This window comes from Agelaius phoeniceus, chromosome 2 (genome assembly GCF_051311805.1).
Source record: "Agelaius phoeniceus isolate bAgePho1 chromosome 2, bAgePho1.hap1, whole genome shotgun sequence".
Taxonomy (NCBI): Eukaryota; Metazoa; Chordata; class Aves; order Passeriformes; family Icteridae; genus Agelaius; species Agelaius phoeniceus.
The window spans coordinates 71,107,981-71,131,448 of NC_135266.1; the positions used below are offsets into that span (position 1 = coordinate 71,107,981).

A 23,468-nucleotide genomic window follows, 5' to 3' on the forward strand; every position below is an offset into this window, starting at 1 on the left:
AGCCCAAAGAGGAAAGCAGAAAAAATATATTGGATTGCTTGAATCAATAATTATTTTTAAGGAATGATTTAAACTTCAGTTTCTGATATTACTGATGAAAAGTGTATCTTGTTAGAAATTGAATTACACTGATGTGAAATATTAAATTAACTGGGCTTCAAAAACGGCATAGTTAAAACAGCTTGATTTAACCAGAGCTATTGTCTTGCTTTTCTCAATGGAACTGATTATTTAAATGTTGTCCTGGTACTGTAACATGTCTCTACCTCCAGGTGCTTAGCACTGACCTGGTTTGAGAGTCTGCAGTCTGAGCATGCACTGTGGAGTCAGTAAACACTGACAAGCTGACTTCCATGCATCTCAAAACACCATCTCTTAAATTCAAGTGATTTCTTTCCTTTCTCATGAAAGCTGAAACCCCCTCCAAATGCCACATTACTTCTCTCAAAGAGGAAATGCAGCAGTTTCCCTGTTAATGCCTGTCAGTTCTGCAGCTGAGCTGAGCCTTTCCATTTTTCCAGTGACAGGATTTCTCAAATCTATTACGCTGTTGACAGATAAACTGTTTTCCTAATTTCTTGTCTAAGTCCAGAGAGGATTTAAGACTTAACAGTGAAATTGTATTGTACACCTAATCTTAAAGTTTTACATAGTTTGTACCCTTAGGAGAAGGTTCAGTAAAGGACAACCTTTCTAATATGTCATGAAGATCAACAAATTCTGGCTTTTTGTACTCAGGGGGGAGTAGAAATTTGAGTGGGTATCTGTCATTGCACTCATTTAGGAGGCAGGCAGCTACAATATATCAGAGTGCTTTTAATTTTCTACTACAGGAATGTTGCTTATTTTAGCTTCAAACAATAAAATTTTATGGGCTAAAATTCTTTGAATTGTAACAAATAATAAAATGGGATCTCATTACATTTATGGCATGCTGGTGCTGGTTTTCAGGTACAGTGGTTGGCAAAGGAAATTCAGTGATGTTGATGCCTGAATGGTTTTCAGGTCTGTTCTGCAGGTTGTGTTTACTAGCACAGCACATACACACTATACATGTGTAATAAACTTGCAGCATGTAAATCTGCCAGGAAAAGTGAAATTAACTACCTATGGCCAATGACTAGAAAGAATGACAGAGATAATGAAAGAAATACTAGATAATTAGATAATAAATTAGTACTATTAGATTGAGAAGTGATAGAAATCACAGTTTTTGCCTTCATTGATTTCCCTAATTTATTTGTAGCAATTACAGGAAGTGAATCTCCTAGAGGCTTATTAACATTTACTGCTAAGTTTTTCTAATTTGTTTATTGATTTTGTTTGTCCTAACTTTCTCCAGGGTAATGGGTAAAAGGGAAATTATGTGGAAGTCAGTAGGTTTCTTCTAATTATGTGACAGGTGGCCATTTGAGCTGTCTGGAATACAGAAAAGCATTTTAGATAAAGATGACAATCCTGAAATAGAGATCTGTCAATTTATCCAGTGGTAACATAAAAGAGGAGGAGGCAAAAGCACTGTCTTACCTCTGTTCCAGCTTTGTGGTAGAGTCTAAGGATTGTTCAGAGGATGTGCTGAAAGAGCAGTTTGAGAGGTAAAAGACTTAAGAAAGGGCAATTATGGGAAACATATGGAAGACCAGATGGTTTATGGGAATAGAAAATTCAGCTTATACTTGAAGGGACATTATCATTCGCTAAATCAGCAGGAAATATCTAAGATGTGTAGTAAGATGAAAGCATTAGGAGTGTGATGTCCCATGCATCTGGATAACCAGGAGCATCAAGGCTGCTTATCACTCTTCTTTCCCTCTTCAGTGCAGTAATGCAGACTGTTCAAATCTATGTGCTTCACAAATTATATCAATCATTTCATCCAGTGAGGATGAAATAAGATTTTTAATCTCAGAGAGCTGCTCTGGAAACTCTTCAGCAGTTTACCAGATTCCTAGAGCAGAAGGTTTGGTTATTCAGTCTCTTGCAGTGGATCCATGTGTTTTGGAGAAATCCTGTTCACTGGAATGGATCACTGCAAGAATAAAAAGTTGTTAGAGCTGCCAGTGAATCAGAGCTGGGAGGAACCCCAGAGCTGCTCAGTGTTCCAAACAGATCTAAGTTCTTCTAAATCTCTTTGTTAAATGGAGTTCAACAGCCACATTTCTTCCCAGTTGTACGTGCATCAGAAGAGTAAGCTCTAAGACTGTAAGTGTTCATGGGTGTACAGTGGTTTTGTTGCACAGTGTTTTTGTTTTGCCTACTGTCTCGTTTTTCCATGTAGGTTGGGGTGTTGTAACTCTGCTTTCAGAATTTAAATGAGAACAAGAAAAGGGGTATGTGTGTGAAACATAGTGAATGCAGTATTTTAGAGAAAGGAAACAAGAAGAGCAGAATGAACTGATACAAAGGAAAAATGTGGGTTTTTTTACATCTCTTAGTCATGCACAGCATGAGATGGTCGCAACAAGGTCTTTTTTGCATTTTCTACTGCTGTTCTGAGGCAGGCTGGACGAGCATGGAGTCCCACAGTGCAGTGCTTGCACTCCCAGGTGTTGTGGCTCTGGGGCAGTGCTGGCTGGGGTGAGGAAGAGGAGGAGGAAGGTGTCTCTTGGCAGCCCAGCCCAGTGCTGAGGGTCCAGGATTAGAAAGCAGAGTGTGAGTGGGTGGTGGGAGCATGGGGAGGCTAGACCCAGGTGTTGGGTGTTTCTCTAAAGATGGGAACTGAAGTAACACTGGTGGTAGGAGCAGCATTTGTTCATTTAGCAAATTGAGTAGTTGTGTAGTCTAGAAACCTCCCAACCATTTTTCACTTGTTGCTCAGTACCGGTACAGCCTTTGAATTTTTTTTCATGATTGGAAGCATTTATTTTAAAAATATTTTGAGTTTTGAAGTGATAAAGACTGATGCTTTAGAGATAAAACAAATGTGAACTAATTAAATTTTCTTCAGGGTTTGCTTTCAAACATTCTCCTGTTGCCTGCTGTGTTTCTGAATCTGGTTGGAGAAGGCCTTTTATGAACTTAATCTGGTTGCTTTCATTTCATACAGGCATGTAGGGTAACATACATTCATATTAAATTAATCTGAATTTTGTTCTGTGTTCTGAGGTCTTCATATTTTGTCTGTCTCTCACCACATGGTTGCCATTCTAATTAATTTATCATCAGACTGCTCCTTTTTAAAACTGGAATCTTATGAAAATTCTAAATTGCTTGCTTTTCATCTTTTAACACTTGCTGTAGAAATTTTAGCAGTTTTCCAGTTTGATTAAATTTTAAGAACTTTCTTAACACTTTAATGACTTTAATGTAGCTCTCTTTTTCTGGCTGTTTCTAATTATAAACTCCTAAACAGCTTACAATATTAAATGTTTTGACTGAAGCTACTGTGTGATTTCATCAGCTTCCTTTAAGGTAAAAAGACCCAGTTTGTCTCTTAAGTTCATTGACTTATTTGCAGATTTGGACCACAAAGAAGCTAATAAAAGCATTTTCCTAGCTTAAATCAAGAAAAATAATGGATGTTAAATTCATCACTTTTTAATATGGATACCTTAATGGCATCTTAATATTTTTTTAAATATGCTTCTTACTTATTCCTTGTCTTGGTTGTTTAGAAAGTAGTTCTTTGTATTTCATTTCTTTAAAATAGAGGAAAGTAATTAATTTTTAGGTTTTGTAATTAAATTGCATGGTCCTCTTGTTTGTCTTAACTGTGAGAGAGCAAAAAGTAGTTACTTCCCTGTTATTCCTAAGATGTGGAAGCTTTTAGTTCTTTTTCTCTATTGAAGGAACATGCTCTAAAAAGTCTTTGCTATATAATTCTCCCCATCACAACGATAAACTCTCAGAATTTGCTACCTAGATGTGCTGCTGTCTCTGTATAACATAAATCTGAATGTTATTTCCACATTTTGCAGAATGTGTGCAATAGGTGCATGCTTCAATTTGCAGGTTGTGTGACTGCAGCTGAAGGGTTGGATTACTTGCTGAGGGCCTTGTAAAGATTTTTCCCACACTTTCAGTGTTGGATAATAGGTTCCACTGGAGGAGGGCAGCTTAAAATTAGGATGGCTTTATCCACTGATGGCTCACCATGCCTTCAGAGGAGTGGTGGGGATGTTTGCAGTGCTGGGGTGAGCTGCAGACAGTGTCAGTGACCTCAGGTGCCTAAAGGAGTCTGAGGAAGGGAACATCTGGAGTGTCCCACCTGGGGTGACCTGGTACAAAGTGGGTTATGGACACTTTTCTTGCTGATCCTGCTTTCCTCTTTCAGTCCAGTGGCCTGTCTCCTTCAAAGTATGCACATCCCAGTTGTGTTCTCTTTTCCCTGCAATCTTGATTTCAAGCTACCAACTGCCATAGCTCGGAATCCTAAGCAGGCCATCTATGTCACATTGGCATTCAGGAGTTTCCTTAAACAAATCTTGTCACCCTGGAACAAGAACTGAAAATGTAGGAGCTGGTTAAAGTAGTTATTTTGGACTTCGATGGCAGCTATTAAGATTTGGAGAATCTAATTCCTGAAGTGTGTGAGGCACTCTCCATTTTCAGCTGAATTTCTTTGCAGTACAAGGTCATGCTGTGCATGTTCATTGCTGTTGTGACTGATGTGTGGCAGACAGATATTTTTACCTGAGCTTATTTTGGGAGTTGTGACATTGGGGGTATTTTTTGAACATTTTGACCCAAATACATAGAAAATATTACCAATAAGTTAAATTTTAGGTGAGACAAAATTAAATAGTATTGTTCAAATTAGCCTAGGTGTTTCATGCACTTACATACAGTGTACTTGGTAATCCTTTGTGCAACATCAGTATGTTTTCTACCTTAAAGTCAGGAAGAAATGACTTGCAGAAAGGTGACCTCTGCTTATGCACTCTCTTACAGCTTGGAATTATTTTTGTCTCTCTACAGTAATGCAATGCAATGCAAACTCACAGATCTCTCTCTTATTTTGTAGTTTGGGAACACGTGCTACTGCAATTCAGTTCTCCAGGCACTTTATTTTTGTCGACCATTTCGAGACAAAGTCTTAGCCTACAAGAGTCAGCCAAGAAAAAAAGAGAATCTGCTTACATGCTTAGCTGATCTCTTCCACAGTATAGCCACCCAGAAGAAAAAAGTTGGAGTAATACCTCCCAAGAAATTTATAACAAGATTACGAAAAGAAAATGGTAACTTTTTTTTTCTTTATCTTGTGTAACAATTATAGCAATTATGATTTGATTCTGAAGCTGGGACAGTGTATGCCAGCTAAATGCCTATGTATTTGTGCTCTGTAGAGTGCCTATATAGAAAGTGCTCTTGGTGCTGTAGTATAAACAAGAGGTGGCCCCAGGGTAAGGGTGTAACCCTGGAGCAGTTTTGAGAGGGAATCATTGTTTCTGTCTCTTCAACTAGAGCTAAAGTCTATTGTCATATTGTCACTATCTGCTTATGAAATTGCTTGCTAGTTTTGTTTCTCTGGAAGTTTAATATTTGTAATCAAAATTCACTGTTAAACCTTTGTTCTTTGTTTTAAAAAAAAAAAATTTGAATGGATGAATCAGTCTCCCAAATTGAGTCTATAGAAAGATTTGCCCATAAGAATCTAGATTAAAGCCCCCCACCTTTTTAAATTGACCTAGAATTTATACAATAAGTAACTTGACCTTCTTTTAAAACCACTAAGTAGTTTTGGCAAATTGTTTTTTGAACGTCATCATTATCCTAAATATCAAGAAATTTCTAGGGATTTTTCACATTTCTTGTTTCTTATCTGCAGGGCTAATTATGTCAGAAAGTTCTAGAAAATTATTTGATGTTAAAATATAAATGAAGCCTTGTAATCTACTACTCAATTTGGACACATTTTTGTAAAAATGCAACATTTTTTCCTTAAGGAGTAATTACTATATTTAAATAAACAGTATGAGATACCATACTTAATGCTGCTGCAATAGATGTGTTCATACTGTTGCAGTCTATTCCAAGACCATGAATACAGATTGAAAAAACATGTAAATGATGACTATCTCTGTAGTAAAAACAAGAGATAAAATATTATGATGACATTCCTAGTTTGACATGGTTCTTCCAGCAAATGCACTCCATGAGCTGTAATGATGTTGTTAAAAAAAAGCTCTTGGGTACTGTACAATAACTTGCCTGTGCAGAGCAGAAAACTCATTCCCTTCTTTGGCACGTATCCTCGGGTGAGTGTGCTTGTGTTTGATACATTTACAGAAACAGTTCATTATAACAAATGCAGAGAATCATTCCAATGGAAAGCAGAAAGCAAACCACAGGAGCCATTGAGTTCATTACAGAAAGTGTTCTTTGTAGTGTGTAATTATGTCATGCCACTAAAATTCTACACAGAGCAAGGCAATTGGAAAACCTACAGTAGAGAGATCAGATGTAGAAGTTCAACCCTTGTATTTTTGGGCCTCTTTTAATGATGATACTCTCACCTTTTGTACAAATAAATAGATACATTCAGGCTGCAATTTCATGGGTATCATATATGCTATTAAGTGCTTATTGTAAGGGTTTATAATTTTGAGCCTTAAAGAAGAGTTAGTTTAGGAACCAGGTAGGTGTGCAACACCAGTCTAGAGTTTCTTCAGTCAGTATCCAGCTATATCAGGGTGATAACTGAGGAGACAGTCTTAATGTATTCCAGACTCCAAAGCTGCTGCTCCATCTTTATTTGCAATGTCTGAATACAGCATGGATATTTTGTACATCTCTGAACTGGAGAGGAGCTTTTCACTAGGGCGTGTAGTGACAGGACAAGGGGGAATGGCTTTAAACTGCAAGAGGCCAGGTTTAGATGAGAGATTAGGAAGAAATTATCAACACTGATAATGGTGAGGCATTGGAGTAGGTTGCCCAGAGAAGCTGTGGGTGCCCCATCCCTGGAAGTGTTCACGGCCAGGTTGGATGGGGCTCTGAGCAACCTGGTCTTGTTGGAAGGTATGCTTGTCCAGAGCAGGGGAGCTGGAACTCAATAATCTTTAAGATCCCTTCTAACCCAAGCAATTCTATGTTTCTCTATTAATGACCTTAAAGTTTATTTGCTTGGGAAGCAGCTGCTGGCTTGAAGACAGCTGGAGGTGTACTGTTACATTTGCATAAAGTTATTCTAATTGTAAAATGAGCAATCTGTAGCTTTCACTTTGCTCTAGTTAATGCTTATTACTGACTGGGCACAAAGCCCTGACCTGTGGTATTACACTGTGAAGAACCTCTGAAGTCTTTTACCTCAAGAGACTTGCAGCTCTTGCCCTGCCTTGATTTACTTGATTAAGTAAAGACCTTGCAATTGGCTAGATTGAACTCACTTGTCTCAAAAATAGTGTAGTAGTTCATTAAATAAACTACATGGTTCCTACTCTTGCCTGGCCTATTGCACTACTTAACCTCTCCAAATGACCTAGATTAGCCTCAAGGTTTCCCTACTTAGCTAATAACCTTAGACCTTTTTTTTCTATTTGAAGTTTATTCCTGGATGCCATCAGGTGAATGACTGTAAAGCTTCCCTACAGTGCCTGTTAGCATTTCAAAATCTGAATTTCACTGAGTATCTTTTTCATTCATCTATCCACTCCTGTACACTGAAGGCCTGTCTCTTAGAACATTCTTGGACTGCCAGCAAAGTGAAATAATTGAACATTAAAAGATTTGCATGAGACAAGCTGGGGATATAGAATGCTTTTTAAATAGGCAGGTAAATTTCCTCTTAGCAATTCATGGTCAGAGAGAAAAGAAGTGACTATTACTGAATCTGTGTTATCCAAGACATTGACCTAAGCTTGGCAGTGATAGCATAGCCCCTTCTAGGAGATCCAGTGGCATCTGGAGGCTGGGCAGAATGACCTGTACCAGTTCTGGCAGCACCCCACATTCACCTGTGTTTAGGCCATTGAATTGTGCCCTGGTTTTCTTGCAGTATGGTTCAGTTTTCAGGTAATTCCAATCAGCTGAGTGATTTCTGTCAGTGCAAGCTGACTTGCTGTCCCCTCTTCCCACCCCCTATTTTTTTGGCTTAGTTTATCAAGTAGGCATTTTGGGTTGGTGTTGTATTGCCGTGAATGATTCAAGATGGGAAAGAAAGGACTGGTTTTGAAATCTGACTCTCTTAAAAACCCTTCTGTAGCACAGCACTAACTGATCAGTTAGTAAGCCTTGTGTTTTATCTCACAGAACTGTTTGATAACTACATGCAGCAGGATGCACACGAGTTCCTGAACTACCTTTTGAACACCATCGCGGACATCTTGCAAGAGGAGAGGAAGCAGGAGAAGCAGAACGGGCGCCTGCCCAATGGCAACGTGGACAGTGAGAGCAACAGCCCCCCAGACCCCACCTGGGTGCACGAGATCTTCCAGGGAACGTTAACTAATGAAACCAGGTGTCTGACCTGTGAAACTGTAAGTTCTCATGGGCTTTGGAAACACCAACGCTGCCACGTTCAGAGCTGCAAGCTTCACGGTTCATTTCTCCCAGCAGACCAGGATATTAATTTCTTTCTTCAGTGATCTTTATAGTTGGGTCTTTTCTTTGTTAGTAAGAACATTCCAGCAGCCGGTGCATGAATTGTAGGAAGAGACATTTGATCAATATTAGGAAAATGCCCAGTTGGATTTTTTGCCAGTGTGATCATAATCACCTTCAAAATTTAGATCAGAAAATTCTAAAGTAGTGTATTCTTAAACGGAGTAAACTCTGTGATTTAAGGGTATGAGGTTCTTCTCAAATGTAATGTCTAAATAAGTTAGTGTTGTGCTTACTGATACATCTCATAATTAAGTATTATGAATCAGTTTCCATGGATTCCTAGTTTTTAAATTTAAAGCCGTTGAAATCAAGATACTAATGGTTGGCTTTTGGCACTTTGGTAGTAGAGTGGGATTCTCAAAAAACATACCTTCATGTTCATGAAAAGTAATCCTTCCCTAAGTATCTGTCCACAGGAATTCTTCTAATACTACACCCTGAGAAATAAACTCTTTCTCTGAGTATGCTATACTAAAATATTTTTGAGAAGTTCTACAATAAGAGAAAGAATGTATTTCATAAAAACTTAAAATTGGATTTTACCAGCTTGAGAAAGAGTAAAAGCAGCACAATTTTAAAATTACAGTAATTCTGTCATGGTCTATTCCTTAGAGATTGTAAAAAGTTAAATGGCTGTGGTTTTTGTATAACTTAACGCCAATTTTCTTTAACTTAATTAAATAATGCAGATATGTCAGCATGACGTTGGAAGGCAAGAATTAATCAAATCTGTATATTTCTCATGTAATTTTCTCAGTCTTCTGGAAATACCCATCTCTTTTATTTCCAAGAAAAGAGCTTCATAATGTCATGTATAATGTAACTGCAGACTATGAGTAATTTAGGTGCTTCTTCCACGTTACCATATTTTTTCTAGCAGATTTCCTCTCCCTAATAAGTATTTCTTGGCAACTGTCAATTGTTTCTCTTCTACTTCTTGAGCTGTTCTTTTTTTTTTTTTTTCCTTGAAACATGAGTTTAGCCTGAGTCTTTTGACACAACTGGCATCATTACCTTTCCTCACTGTGGCATTATGAATTACTGCTGTCAGGATTTTGATCTAGGCATCATCCTTAATGCAATTTTAAAACACTGATATGCTCTTTGCCAGCATATTTTATTAGTTATCAGGTCTGTCACAATTTTGAGAATTCTACTAACACTGCTTAGTTGTTTTTTTCTATTAGCTGTAGCTAATAGAAATATTCAGCTATTGCTGAACAATATAATAATCAAAGTAATCTGGAAACTATTTTATCAGTTTCTGTCATTTTTGTATGTCAGCTTGTGTCTAAAACACAGTGACCTGGAAATGAGCACTTAGAAGCACATTTGGACACATTAAATGGGCAATATTACTGTGAATAGTGTCTTATTTTAAAAATACTGAGTATATATGATTGTTTTGATGCTTATTAGGAGCTGTTGGCATTTAGATTCTTTCTGTGTTTAGAAATATAAGCTAAAATGTTAGGAGGACTTGGAAATAGCTCATGTACAAGATTACAAGCAGTAGTGGATGAATTTCTGCTTCTTAATGACAAGACAATAGCCCTAGTACATTTTTAATTTAAATTGGAAATTTATTGCATATTTAAATATAAAGCAAAACATATATATCTTTGCTGAAAGTGACAGTCATTATCTTCTAATGGGACAAACCTCCTCAATGTTCCTAAAATGAGCAAAATTTTATTCTGATTTTGGTTGTCCTGGTTGTGGAAAAGAGCATCCTGCCAGATGCACTGTTTCATTAGCCCATCTTAAAGATAAAAACTGAACTATCTGAAGATGCATCCTCAGTTTAAGTATGGACAGTGGAGTATAAGGAACGTAGATATGATTCTTTAATAAAGATTTGTGTTGTGAATCAAGCCAATTTATTAAATGAATATGTTACAAAAGGATTGTAAGTTGTTTTTACATGTTTTTAATGTGGTTTCTCTGTATAATGCTTTTGCCCTTCCTTGATAGAGGCAGAATCATGAAGTCAATGTAAATTTTAGGGCTAATTTATAGCAACTATCTAGAAGTTAATTGGTTTTATGGATTTCTCTCATAGTTCAAGGATGGATAGCAGTAAACCAAAAAGTATTATAATTGGCTCCATTAAGATTACATTTCAAAGAACTAAATGTGGCCAGTACTTCTACAGAGAAATATAGGAAATTGTCAAAACCACCACATCAGTCTCCAGATGATGGTCTTGCTTTTGGGTTCAAATGATTCTACAAGGCATAAAATTCTTTGGTTCAGTTCTGCTTTGGACTGAGAGAAGGCAATAAGTAAAATCCCAGTGTTCTCTCTTATATGAGTCCTACAGAGCCTTTAGCTCTGCTCGATTTTCATTTCTCTTTTTTTTTTTTTAACCAAGATAAGTCACACACTTTCTTTCAGCTTCTTTTAAAACTGCTTTCTGTTTTAGCACACGTGGCAATCTATAGCTGCAAGAGCTCTTTTGCCAGTGAGCAGATTCACATTGCCAGTGAAATCCCCAAGTGTAAGAAATAATGGATTCTGTGAGTTTCAGCCTTCTGAGCTTTGTGTTCTGTGCAGCTTTGGTCATCAGAGAGTACAGCTGAGCTGTGTGGGTGCAGATGATGTCCTTGACGTGGGAACAGCACACCATCCTCTTCAGCCAGAGCTCTGGAACATCCAGAGTCCTCACTATTACTCAGATGTTCCTGTTAGGGACACTCAGACAGCTTTTTGAACACCTCAGGGCTCGATCCTGCAAGTGCTGAGGTTTTCTGATCATACCCATCATTTTTTTCATTCTATAGATGATTGAAATATTGATTGTAATCTGAGAATTGTAGTGATGCGTATTTGAAACAGAACCTTTACAAAAAGTGTGGGGGGGAGACTTGTAAGACTCCAGAGTGGCTTTTAATTTTTTTTTAATTAAAACTGTATGAGTTCATGTTAGAAAAATCTGTTCAAATACTAAGGCTCAAAGAATCTTAAAAATTAAGAATAGCAATTTATAAATCACCAACATAAATGGAAAAAATTCCACTTGGCTATTCTTGCAATGAAACCTTTAGTGGTTCCTCATGGTCCTAAGTGCACAGTGGACTGTCTAACCTGAGTGAGGTGTTTTAAGCCCATATTATCACAGAGAATGGAAATTGTCCTTTTGCAAACTTCTGTTTTCAGTACCAATCTCTTTTTAACAAAGTAGAGCACATCCCTTCCCTCCTCTCCATTGCCCTTACAGCTTTTGTGTGGGATAAAGCTGCCTGTGAAATCTGTATTGTTTCATGTAATTTTCTTTGATTAGACCAAAAGAGGAAGAATTATCTAATTGCATGTCTGAATAACACTGATCACATGACTCCCTAATTCCAGCTGTCCTAGCTGAAGACTGCAGCAGCAGAGTATTTTCTAGAACTGATTTTTTTTTTTCCTGAGCCATTCCTAATCCCCAGTTACAGTGATTTCCACCAGAGTTCTTAGTATTATAAATGCAGGTCTGATAATTCCAAGAGTGATTTGCAAGGGGATATTTTGAAGAACTGACCACACAACTAAACCTTAATACATCCCTGAATACAGGGAATGTGCAGCACACTGAAAGCGCAGGTGACTTTTTTTTCCCCCACTCTAAACATTCTGGAAGTTTTCCATATGTGTTCTGTGATCTCTCTAAAAGTACAAACATTATACTTGAGCATCTGAATATTGCAGTAGAAATTATGTGTACTGACTTAGTGGTGTTTTTTGACATGCACACTTACTCTTGGAAAGACTAGGGACAGAACAGTGGGAGCCCAGTTTTCTCACAGGTATTAACAGAAGCTTTCAACTTAATTTCCTGGGTGTTTGGATTTGCCTTGTGTTTTTAATGCTCAAATATGGTTGTCTTGACCATCTGCCTTTTTCTTTTTTTATCCATGTACGCTGCCCTTAGGAGCTGTGTGTTTCTCATCGCTTGATTATTAGAAAACAAATTTCCACTTCTTCTTTTTTTTTTCCCCTTCTGAGCTGAAAAGGGAACATAAATGTCATATGTTTAAAAGACTCAGCTTACATTATTTCCCTGTACCTATTTCACTTTTCCTGCATTCAGTCAAGAAACTGCAGCCAGGTATCTTTTCTAAAAGCATTTACTTCTGTATCTAGGCAGAGACCATTGTCATGAGTGACATTGAGAATATTTAGATACAGAGAGGACACACTAGCAGGCAAAAGTTAAGGTTGCACATAACTGGTTTTTAAAACTTCAATAGCATAGTTGGTTTTCAGGGCAGCTGTGGATTTTTTCATCATTTGTCAGGGTTTGTGGTGGAATTTATTTTCTGCTTCTAGAATGTTCTGTTTTACTTTCTTGTTGCTCTTACATTTTTGTGAGAATTGGCTGCTATTCTGCCTCTGTCAGACCAAGCTCCAAGCTCTCATTTGCCAAATTTACTGTCTGCTGCTCCTTTAAGAGTATGAGTCTAGTCTGGAAGAGGCTTCAAAATAATCATGCTGTTTATTGGGTACACTGTGACATGCAAATACATAACTTTCAGTTCAAGGGAGTCAGAGAAGAACAGAAGTGAGAGCTCTAAGCAGAAAAGTCACAGTGATTCTGTTATTGTGAAAAATCTGAGGTGTAGAAGAAACTTGGCATTAATATAATTCATCTGAAATCACAGCATAGTGACAGCTGGCATTACATACACCCAGAGACTCACACACACTTCACCTTTCCTGAAAAAAAAAGAGAAAATACAGCAAATCTCTGAAATAGAAAGGCCGCTTGCCAATTTTTTTAAAAGGATATTATAGGGTAAAAGATGCATTCTGTCAATAGAAAGTGGTACTGAAAAACAGAGGTAAATTAGTATTATTTGTCTTAACTATGTTCTATTGGGTCTTCTTTTCATGCAGGTAAGCAGCAAGGATGAAGACTTCCTAGACCTTTCAGTTGACGTGGAGCAGAATACTTCAATCACTCACTGTTTAAGGTAGGCACAAAAATCCAAATTTTTGTGATTTGCCTTTACCTGTTACCCAGAAAGCAGGAAATAAGCTGCCAGTTCTATCTTATGTAGATTGAAGTGTATTAAGTTTTGTTGATATTGTACATTATAAGGATATTTCATATTAAAAAATCAGTGTTTACAGCTTTGTCTTTTTTACTCAGGGGTTTCAGCAACACAGAAACTCTGTGCAGTGAATACAAGTATTACTGTGAAGAGTGTCGCAGTAAGCAAGAAGCACATAAAAGGTACAGCACAGTTGGGGAAGGAGACAAATAATCAGTGAAAATACTCTGGTACTGCTTTTGTGTGTGTGTGTGTGTAAAGGAGGGAACACCCTTTTCCCCTTAGTTTTTCTACTGTTCTTCCACTTAAAAGTAACTTGCCTTCATTGCTCTTGCTAGAATTCAATGTGTCTCTTTCCATGAGTAGAGAGAATCCATGTAAAGGACTCCTTTGATCATTATTTATTTTACAAATGAGAAAATGAATAGTCTTAAGACCAAAGAAAAGTTAAAAAGCCAAGTCAAAACAAGCTCTCGGGGACTAATAAAAAATAATTGGCAATGATGAAGTCATTGATTGCATGTGACTTCTTAAAATCAGTTTTGTTTTGAAAATGAAATAATTTCTCCAGTTGCTGAAACATTCAGTTTGATAGCACTTTTTGTAACTATTGTTGTTGACTGAGTTTCTGATTTCTTGAATGCGTTTGATTAGTTGTGCTAAACTGCTCGACAGAGCTCCTGAAAATCATCAGAAGCTCTGTGGAAGCCTGAAAACCATGATGTTTGTTTAAGACCAATTCTTGTCTGCCTAATAATTCTAGTCTTGTTTACACCTTTGAAAAACCTGTCAATTTGTGTACTGTGTGGTTATTTATTATCTGATAAAGTATTTGGCTGAAGGAGTGGGAGCTCTGACATGCTTTACTGGTTATGCCACTGCTGCTGGTTATTTGGTTTACCATGGATTGCACACACAGCTTTTGCATATCTCATCTGCCAAGTCTGCCTTCACACATTGCCTCAGCTTACTAATTGGTGTCTGGTAGAGGTTGTGAATCCAGGCCTGGCCTGTTTTCTGTTGCCTGAGCTCTTTTTCTGTGTGGGAGGTAATGTGAGCCATGACCAATATAAATTGGGTTGGCATAAACCTGTACTGTAGGCACTTCCATGGCAAAACACAGCTTTGATTGCTTATGTTTTGGGTTTCACGTGGGGTGTAGGCTCAGTTTCACTGCAGTCATACTTTTCTTCCATCTCTATACAACAGTTTATATCTGTGATGGGGACTACTCAGCTCGCAAAGAAGGTGTACCAAATTTCTTCACCACTGAAAGAGCTCCAATTACTAAACACAGTTACATTGTAAGGAGAGGACTTAGTTTTGAAAAGAGAGCAGAAATTGTAGCCATAATATAATAAAAATGTAACTCACCCTAAAAAATAGTTGCTCCTGTCATCTTTCTGCCCTGCTCCAGCTGTTTTCATTTCCTGGTTCCCTTGTGGGCAGGTGAGTTATCAAGGAATTTGTCCACAGTCCCCTATCTTTTGAAAATGGGCTGTCTTTTACAAATTTCCTGACATTCTGAAAGTGTGGCCTTAATAGACACGTCTGAAACCTGGGCTGTATTGCAGAGACTTTTGAGCTGTCTTTTGGGGCTGAAAGTTTGAAAAGGCAGCACTGTGCTGGTCTAAGGCACTTGGCTGTGCCAAGAAGCAGAGAGCTCTGGTTTGGTGGTTCTATTAGCATGGGCAGATTCATTGCCCAAAGATTTGGAAATCTGTGATGCTGCCAGGCCAGCTATGGTTGGCTGAGGAGGATTTGTAGGCACTGATGTGAGACATCAGTACCTCATGCTAGGGAAAGGGGCTATTGAGCCCTCAGTAGAACTAGGTCACTTTCTGGCTTTGACTGCTGTAAAACATTGCTGCAACATTTGTACCAAATTTCTGTGCCAGAGCTCAGCCTTATCTTGTTTGGATAGCAGGAGGTAGGTGCATAACAGTGGGCTATTTGTGTCCCTTGGAAATTTTAAAATGAATGGCTTGGAAATGAATGGCTAGGAAAACTTGGGAGTAATACTTATGTGACAAAGTGGTGTAACAAAACTTATTTTAAAGAGCATGTTTGACTTGGCTGGTTTACTAGGAAATTCAGCTAGAACAGGACCTCTGAACTAGCTCTGTTGCAATACCTGCCCTGTACATCAAGTGGGATCTGGCTTTTGCTTTTGGAAAGCTATGGGTAAACTTAAACTTAAAAATTGATAAACTTAAAAATTTAATTCTGTGCTATGTGATCTTTATGTGTAAATTATTATGTGAGCTCATCACAGCTGTTTTTATGTAGTACATCTTACTGTTTCAAATACATTTTCAGTTCTCTCTCTTTCAGTTAAAAATCTTCCTTTAGTTTAGCAACACAATATACTTTTAAACAGCTGATTGTTTTGGTTTCTTTTAATGCTTGCAAAGGTTTTTAAAGACTTCATTAAAACAAATTTCTTGGTTGTTGATGCCTACTGAATGTTTAGGTTGAATATTGGAAATACTGCAGGGTTTTTTTGGGTTTGTTCTTTTTTTCAGGATGAAAGTAAAAAAGCTGCCTATGATTTTAGCTCTCCATTTGAAGAGATTTAAGTACATGGATCAGCTGCATCGGTACACAAAACTCTCTTATAGAGTAGTTTTTCCTTTAGAGCTTCGTTTATTTAACACCTCAGGAGATGCCACCAATCCTGACAGAATGTATGACCTTGTTGCTGTGGTAGTTCATTGTGGAAGGTAATTACTCTGCTATAAACAAGGGATTTTTTTATAAACATAACTGTGCTTAAAAGAACAACACAAAGCCCCCAGTGTCATATAAATCAAATAAAGACCTCTTAAAAAGAAACTTTTTTAGGAAAAAAAGTGTTGCGGGGAAAAGCTATCAGTCCTGACAGAAATTATGGCCTTGTTGCTTTGAGAGATCTTGTGAAACATGGTGACTGTATTTCACATTACAGATCTTTATATGAACTTAACTGTGTTTTAAAAAAAACAACACAAACCACACATTATCATATAATAATATTTAAAAACAGTTTCTAAGGAAAACAGCTTTCTTAGGAAGGAAAGCATTATAGAAAGATTAATTTATAAAGCATTTCCTTTAGGGTGTGGTTTTTTCCTTAAGGCTTGAGCAACATTTTCTGAAATATATCCATATATTATGAGTTTTGTTGATTACTTTGTTTCACTGCTTTCAAAATAGGACTGTTAGATTTGTATTTGATTTTGCTATATTCAACAAATGTTCTTGTGGCTTCAAGGCTTAAAACCAGCTTGTTCTACAAACTGCTTATTGAGTGGATAAAAGCCTTAAGTTGAAAACTTGAAAATTAAGATTTGACATCTAGAATCACAGAATAATTTATATTGTAAGGTCAAATACTAAAACTCAAAGCAGGGTAACTTTGACATTAGATTAGGTTGTACTGGTCACAGTTTCATAGCTAGGAATCCTAATTTCGCTTTCTATTTGGACAATTTGCTCCACTTACTCAGTCTTCTCACAATGACTAAAGAGTAGACTTAAGATAAATAGATCTCAAATTGGACGATTTTGGAAAAAAAGCCTTTGTGCCGTAGTTTTCTGGGACAGTCTTGTTCTGGATTATGGGGGAAAGTCTTTCTGGCCATTCTGACCATTTCTGCTTTCTTGGGGACTTTGCCATTCTCGGGGCCATGGGCAGGAAGGAGATGCCCATGCTGTTTTCATGGCGGTCTGGTGCACAGATATCTCCCTCAGGGATGGCACCTTCCCTCCCTGACCTGGGCACAAAAGCCATGGGAGTGCTGCTGGCCAGCTGTGGCAGTTCCAGAGCTGCTTCAACTCGGCTGTGCACTTTCAGTTGTAAGGTTCAGCTGTTTCAGAAATTGTGCTGTTTCCTTACTTGAAACCTGATGACAAATAAGGCACTCCTAAAGTTCTGGTGGGTTGTTTTTTCTGGCATAGTCGTGGAGAAATTTCTTGTCTGCCAAAACTAAAGAGGCTAAGCATTGTGACAGTTTTAATTTGGAGCCCTTCTCATTGCTGAGCTTCTTGAGACTCCTAAACTGCCCATTTAATTCAGTTTCTGTTTACAGTGGACCAGATAAAGAGACTGGAGATGAGTAGCAGCTCTACAGGCTTTTTCTTTCTGAAGATCAGAAATAGTTTGGGATCTGTTCTGTCTCTATGAAATATCAGAATGCTTTATTGATTTCACTTCTCTGTCTCTGTTTAAGATTTCATTTATATTGTCAGTGCCTGTGCTGCTCATTTCTTATTTGAAATTGTAATACTTTTTTTAGCATAATAAGTAAGACTGTATTGTGAGGATGATGTAAGTAGAGAGTAAAAAAAAAAAAAAGACAAGACACATCCAAACAGAAATTGTAGTGGTAGCCATTTTAATTATTGTTAAGTGCTGCTTTTCTACAAGAAAAATAATTAAAGGGAATGCATCTCCACATATATGTAAGTTATGGTTTATGTTCTTTCCCCATTTTATTTTACAGTGGCCCTAACAGAGGACATTATATTGCAATAGTGAAGAGTCATGATTTTTGGTTGCTTTTTGATGATGATATTGTTGAGGTAAGCCTAACCAGAGCACATGCACCTCTCTTGTGGATCTGATTATTTAAAGTAGAATGACTGGTGTGCTGATGAAAAGAGGCCTCAACCCCAGTCCAAATGGGCAATAATTGTGTGTGCAGAGCTGTGCCTTACAATTTGACTGTACAATGCTTTGAATTCCATTTAGGTTTTTAAAAAGAAACTCTTTTGTTCATGACCACTGTCTTTCACCATTGTTTAATGAACTGTTCTGTGGCAAGACAAATAATGATATAGATAAATTGGGTTTTAGTTTACAATACATAGGAACTTAATGCAATACTTACAGCAACACTTAAGAATTTATATATAAAACATACATAGCTGCTACCCTCTGTGCAGTTGATGGCTGAGGAAAAGCTGAAACATAACAAGTTGAAGAATTATTTGGATTTTATTGTGTTATGTAATTATGTGAAAGTTAATTTGGTTTTACAATAACTTTTAGAGTGGAACCTAATTTTATGTGTATATTATGCAAGACATTCCTACTTCAATTTTTTTGTGTTTTTACATCCAGAAAATTGATGCACAAGCTATTGAAGAATTCTACGGGTTGACATCAGACATCTCAAAGAACTCTGAGTCTGGTTACATCCTCTTCTATCAGTCCCGGGACTGAGGGGGAGCTGTGGTGAAGAGAGATTCTTGTGTCTCACATCTTCTCTGTCCTGGAGTGGAGCAAGCACTGAAGAGAAGGAAAGCAGGGAGCTCTAGGGGCAATAGCACAGTTTGCACACAACTAAGAAAAGAGTTTGGGGTTCTTAAAATGTTTATATCATTTTCATTTTATTTGCTCAGGTATCATGCTGACTACACATCTCCACTGCATCCCATAAAAGCAAAAAGAGAGATACCAGCCACTCTTGCAGGAGCTTTCCTTTGGGGAATGCCATCTCTGTGGCCCTAGTTCAAAGCCCATTGAAGCCTTCCATGGACTTCAGTGACCTTTGAATCAGGTTTGGTGCAGTTAGGAACATTAGAAATCTGTATTTTATACAGACTTTGTGTAGAAAAGGTAAAGGATTCCCTGTGAAGTTAGTTTCCTGTGCTTAGGTTTGAAAGAATGAGGTTTGGAAGGTTAACATGTAAGCAAGAGGTTATGTCTGGGCCCAACTCAATTGCCTTCTTGATGGAAGTGGTTTAACTGATGGTGTAAAGTGGTGTCAGGGAGGCAAGGATGCTTTGCTTCTCTGGAGAAGCTTACATTATTTATAACGTGTGATCGGGAACAATCAGTCAAGGTTATGGCTTTTCATCTCCGTACGGGGAAAGATTTGGTTTGTAATAGTTTATTTTTTATTTATAAATTATTGTAACTTAGGATCTTGTGTATTGTCCTTTATTCTAACAAGTATTGGAAATTTTATATATTCATTTGAATTTAAACTAATTATGTTTAAATATTAAAGGAGAGACAATAAAAATTACAAAAGCGATGCCTACAATATCTGAAAAATTTTTAACGCAGAAGAAAGATTTCCTTCTGGAGGAACTGGTATCTAACTCAGGTACTTTATTTAATAAAATCAAAATAGACTCTTCCCATTAACAGGTGAAAAAAGTGATGTAGAAGACTTAAATCCTAAGAAAACATTGGTGCAGTGGTGGTATACCAGTCTTTGTAGTTTTTTGATGATTTGTTGATGGTTCATACTCCAGGCAAATTAGAATGATTTGGATTGAAGTAAATAATTTTAAGAATATTATTTCCTCTCCTAAAACCAGATCTGTTAAACATTAAATTAAGTCTGTTAAACATTAAATTAAGTCTGAGTAATAAGAAGAAATAGGTTTGGAATTTCATGAGACTGAAGGTACCACATTCTTCTGAAAGTAATAATATTTAAGTCCTGTATACTGGAAATTTTTGAAACTAAGTAGTTTACTTTGCTTTAGGCTTATGAAACAGCGTTAAGAATTAAATCTTGGCAAAACACCTGATCTGTAAGAAATGTGAACTATTTGACATTCTTCACTTAGGAGTACATTTTCTGACAGTAGCTGAATGTAATTTCTGGAAGGTCATTGGATGTGCATTCCAGATTATGGCAATCAGGTCTTGGATGCCCTTGTCACTCCCTTGTCAGCTAGTGATTTTTACATTACTGTAATTTTCTAAGGTTATTTTATTGATACTGTTACAACTTTTAAAAAGAATGTCTCCTGTCTGCTGCTATAACTGACTATTTACTTACCTGTATCTTTTAGCTCAGGAAATGACTTCACCTATTCACTCAGTTGAACAAATCTTTAACAGGGTCACTAAATAAATTGGGCTATTTAGCAACTGTCATACTATAACAAATCGCTTTTGTAAGATGCAGAGTTTCTAACGCCTTGGTTTGGCTAGAATTCTTTTATAGAAGATTATGTATCATGATTAAACTACCAGCATTTTAAAGTAAAGGCTAAATATTCTGGGAGGTGCAGAAAAATATGATTGGATTTTTCTGAAAGGATTCAAATAATGTTAACATCTATTTTTGGCTTTCAATAGAAAAAGGTTTAAGGGGTAAATCAGTTGAATAATGGTGCATGTTAGAAGGATGAAGTCCTTTGCATACTAAAGGTACAGTATTGCAAAAGAACTGTCATATTACCTTTTGCTAATTTGTTTGGGGTTTTTTTTCATTTTTTTTCCTTTTTTTTTTGTTTTTTTTTCTTTTGTTTTAAAGTAGTTGAAAGCTGAGGCTAGTTGATAAATGTTTTATACTTTAACAAAATTAAAAACATTTTTGTTGTTTCACTGGTTTTACTCCTGCTATGTATTTTTATAAGATACTGACTTTTATTTTGTATAGGGGTTTTGAGATAGTATTCCAAATTATATATTTCATTTTTCCTTTAGCGCAGCTGAAATAATTATAAGTTCTTCATTAAACTAATGTCAGAAACTGCAACTTAAAACAGAATTAAAAGAGACAGAAATACGAAATATAACTGATTGGTATGTAAAACATTATAGGATTTTTTCTTGACTGTAATACAGTGAGGAGTGTGGGAAAGTTGTCAGTTGTTGTAAATGGTGGAATTTATTTGCTGTGTACCTATGTAAATGTCAATTGGGATTGCAGTCCCTTATTTTGTATATTGGAGCAAAAAACTTCTATTAAATAAAGTTATGTTCTCTAAAGATACATACTGTATCCTTTGTGGAGCCCAGATGGTCAGTCAGCTGCCTTTTGTACTTTATAATGTTTTCAAACAAAAAATCTATGTGGAACTTGCTGTATGAGGCCAACTGCCCTGAGCCCTGGGCAGAGAGGTGTGTTTAAATACTGCATTAAGTATCTTAGTTTGTTGTTAGGGAAGTCATAGGGTGGCAGCTGTGTTTGGGGTGGTGTGCTTCTCTAGCAGTAGTTTTTGGTAAGTCCCTGCTCTCTGAGCCAGAAGAGAAGGGAGTTTTAAATACTTTTCTTCCTGGACTTCTTCTCCCTTAAAAGCAAATTTGTACCTTGCCACAAAATATGTGTCCGAGTTACTCAAGGGATTTCTTGGGTCGCCACCTTGTGGGAGGGAAAACAGAAGGAAATAAAAACTGGAGAATTTACATCATTGACATGTGAGAGACTGACAAAGGAGAGGAGTCCAGCTGACAAATACAAGCTGTAGGTGGTTACAGTATCCATGGATCATCTGGGATCTTTCTTCACTTGGAATCCACTCTTCTTCTGTAATGCAAGTAAATAAACATGAGGTTTCACAAACAGCTCAGACCCTGCCATATTTGTAGTTGTGATGACTGTATCTGTAGCCTTCCATTGCCCAGAAATGGTGACTTTTAGGTGTTGGGGTACATGTATGAATGGTTAAACTGAGGTGTGTTTTCAGAATTCAGGTGGGATTCAGGTTCTGGTAGCACATAGGGATTTGGGGCCACTTCAGATCCCCGCAGCACACTCTGTGCCAGCTGCATAGGGCTGACAGATTAATGTAGGATCTACAGATTTGAATCCCTCTGGACTGAAGCTGGGTAGGACATCCTAACTTGTTCCCTGTGGAAAAGGATGGTGGTTGGGTGGTTTGCATCTGTGGGTTTGGTTTTTTGTTTTCATTTTGTCGTTGGTTTGGGGTTTTTAAAAGTTGTCTGAGAGCAGTTTCTTGAAATTGTATTCATAGATGAAACCACCTCTTTGGATACCTTTGTCTTTAAAATAAGAAAACGTTTCAGTGCATGTTAATTACCTGTGGGCTGCAGTATTACACTGACAGTACCTTTATGATTTTTCTAAAAGTTTAAACAGTGCAGATATTGATTGTTTGCTTCCAAAGAGTAGCTGTACTTCGTAAGGTTTCCAGTTTTCCCCCACATTCATCTGAGTTGATCTTAAGTTTTTGTGTCTTGGAAATTCAGGGTTTTTTTCCCCTCTTGACAATGCAATATGCGCTATTAATGGTTTTGGTCTTACAAGGCTTCAAAGTCCTCTAACCTCTCACAGCATAATGTGAGATGTATAATACATTAATTTCTTTACCTGTGAGCCTCCAAGAACTCAATTATTACTGAATTAATATTCTGCATAATCTGTATTCAAGGGTGGTTCACTTTGCAGCAGCTTTGCCACTGATTGATTGCTATAAATGAACTGTGCAATTCAACTACCATGCAAACAAACACAAGCTTCATAAATACAGAGATCCCTGAAATCCATTGTTTCCTGTTTTAATGATAGAGTGTGGTGAGGCAGTAATGAACTTTCTTTGGTATTTGTTAAAATATATTCTTTGGGGAACTTCTCTACTTCTATAAGAATGTGTTGGATGTATAGGGAAAATTTTAGATATCACCAGTTTTGAAATTAACAGAGTAATATCTTTGGCTTTCTTAATAAAAGTACAAATGAATTCTATTCTTTCTGTCTCTCTAGTGGCTTGTGATTGCTGCCTGCATAAGAGATTGTAAGGGCTCAGAAGAGGGTAAGGTACTTTGTACTCGGGTCATTGTTATAGAATCCATGTTGGCATCATTAGGGAACTCTAATTACAGAAGGACCATCAGTCATGTCCTTGATCTGCATTCTGTAGGTTATATAATCCAGGAGAGAGAATGCACAGCAGGAATCCATCTGGAAGTAGAGAGACATAGCTTTACAATTATTTACTGACACAACAGATATGAAAGCAGCATTCCCCCAAAAGACAAAATATTGTATTTAGTGCAGATTTCTGGTGTTTGGAGAATTTAGGGGATGCTCAAAACATCCTGCTGTTCTTGACTTTTTCATGCCTTTGTGTGTGTGTTTAATTTGCTGTTTGAAATTTCTGTCTGAACACAGATATTTAAGGTTGATATGATTGTAT

The 23,468-nt window shown here is 37.1% G+C and overlaps 1 protein-coding gene across 2 annotated transcripts in view; it reads left to right on the top strand.

Annotated features, from left to right (window-relative positions):
• Nucleotides 1–21,304, top strand: part of USP12 (ubiquitin specific peptidase 12) — a 32,942-nt gene extending 11,638 nt beyond the window's left edge. Inside the window, exons 3-9 of one of the 2 annotated variants that reach the window (XM_054654638.2) lie at nt 4,964–5,177; nt 8,191–8,417; nt 13,423–13,499; nt 13,679–13,762; nt 16,106–16,303; nt 18,065–18,143; nt 18,685–21,304. In XM_054654638.2, coding sequence (XP_054510613.1) covers nt 4,964–5,177; nt 8,191–8,417; nt 13,423–13,499; nt 13,679–13,762; nt 16,106–16,303; nt 18,065–18,143; nt 18,685–18,786 — 981 coding nt within the window. In that variant the 3' untranslated portion in view covers nt 18,787–21,304. The remainder of the gene's footprint in view (nt 1–4,963; nt 5,178–8,190; nt 8,418–13,422; nt 13,500–13,678; nt 13,763–16,105; nt 16,304–18,064; nt 18,144–18,684) is intronic. The other variant, XM_077173846.1, reaches the window with a different exon arrangement.
• The last annotated feature ends 2,164 nt before the right edge of the window (nt 21,305–23,468 follow it).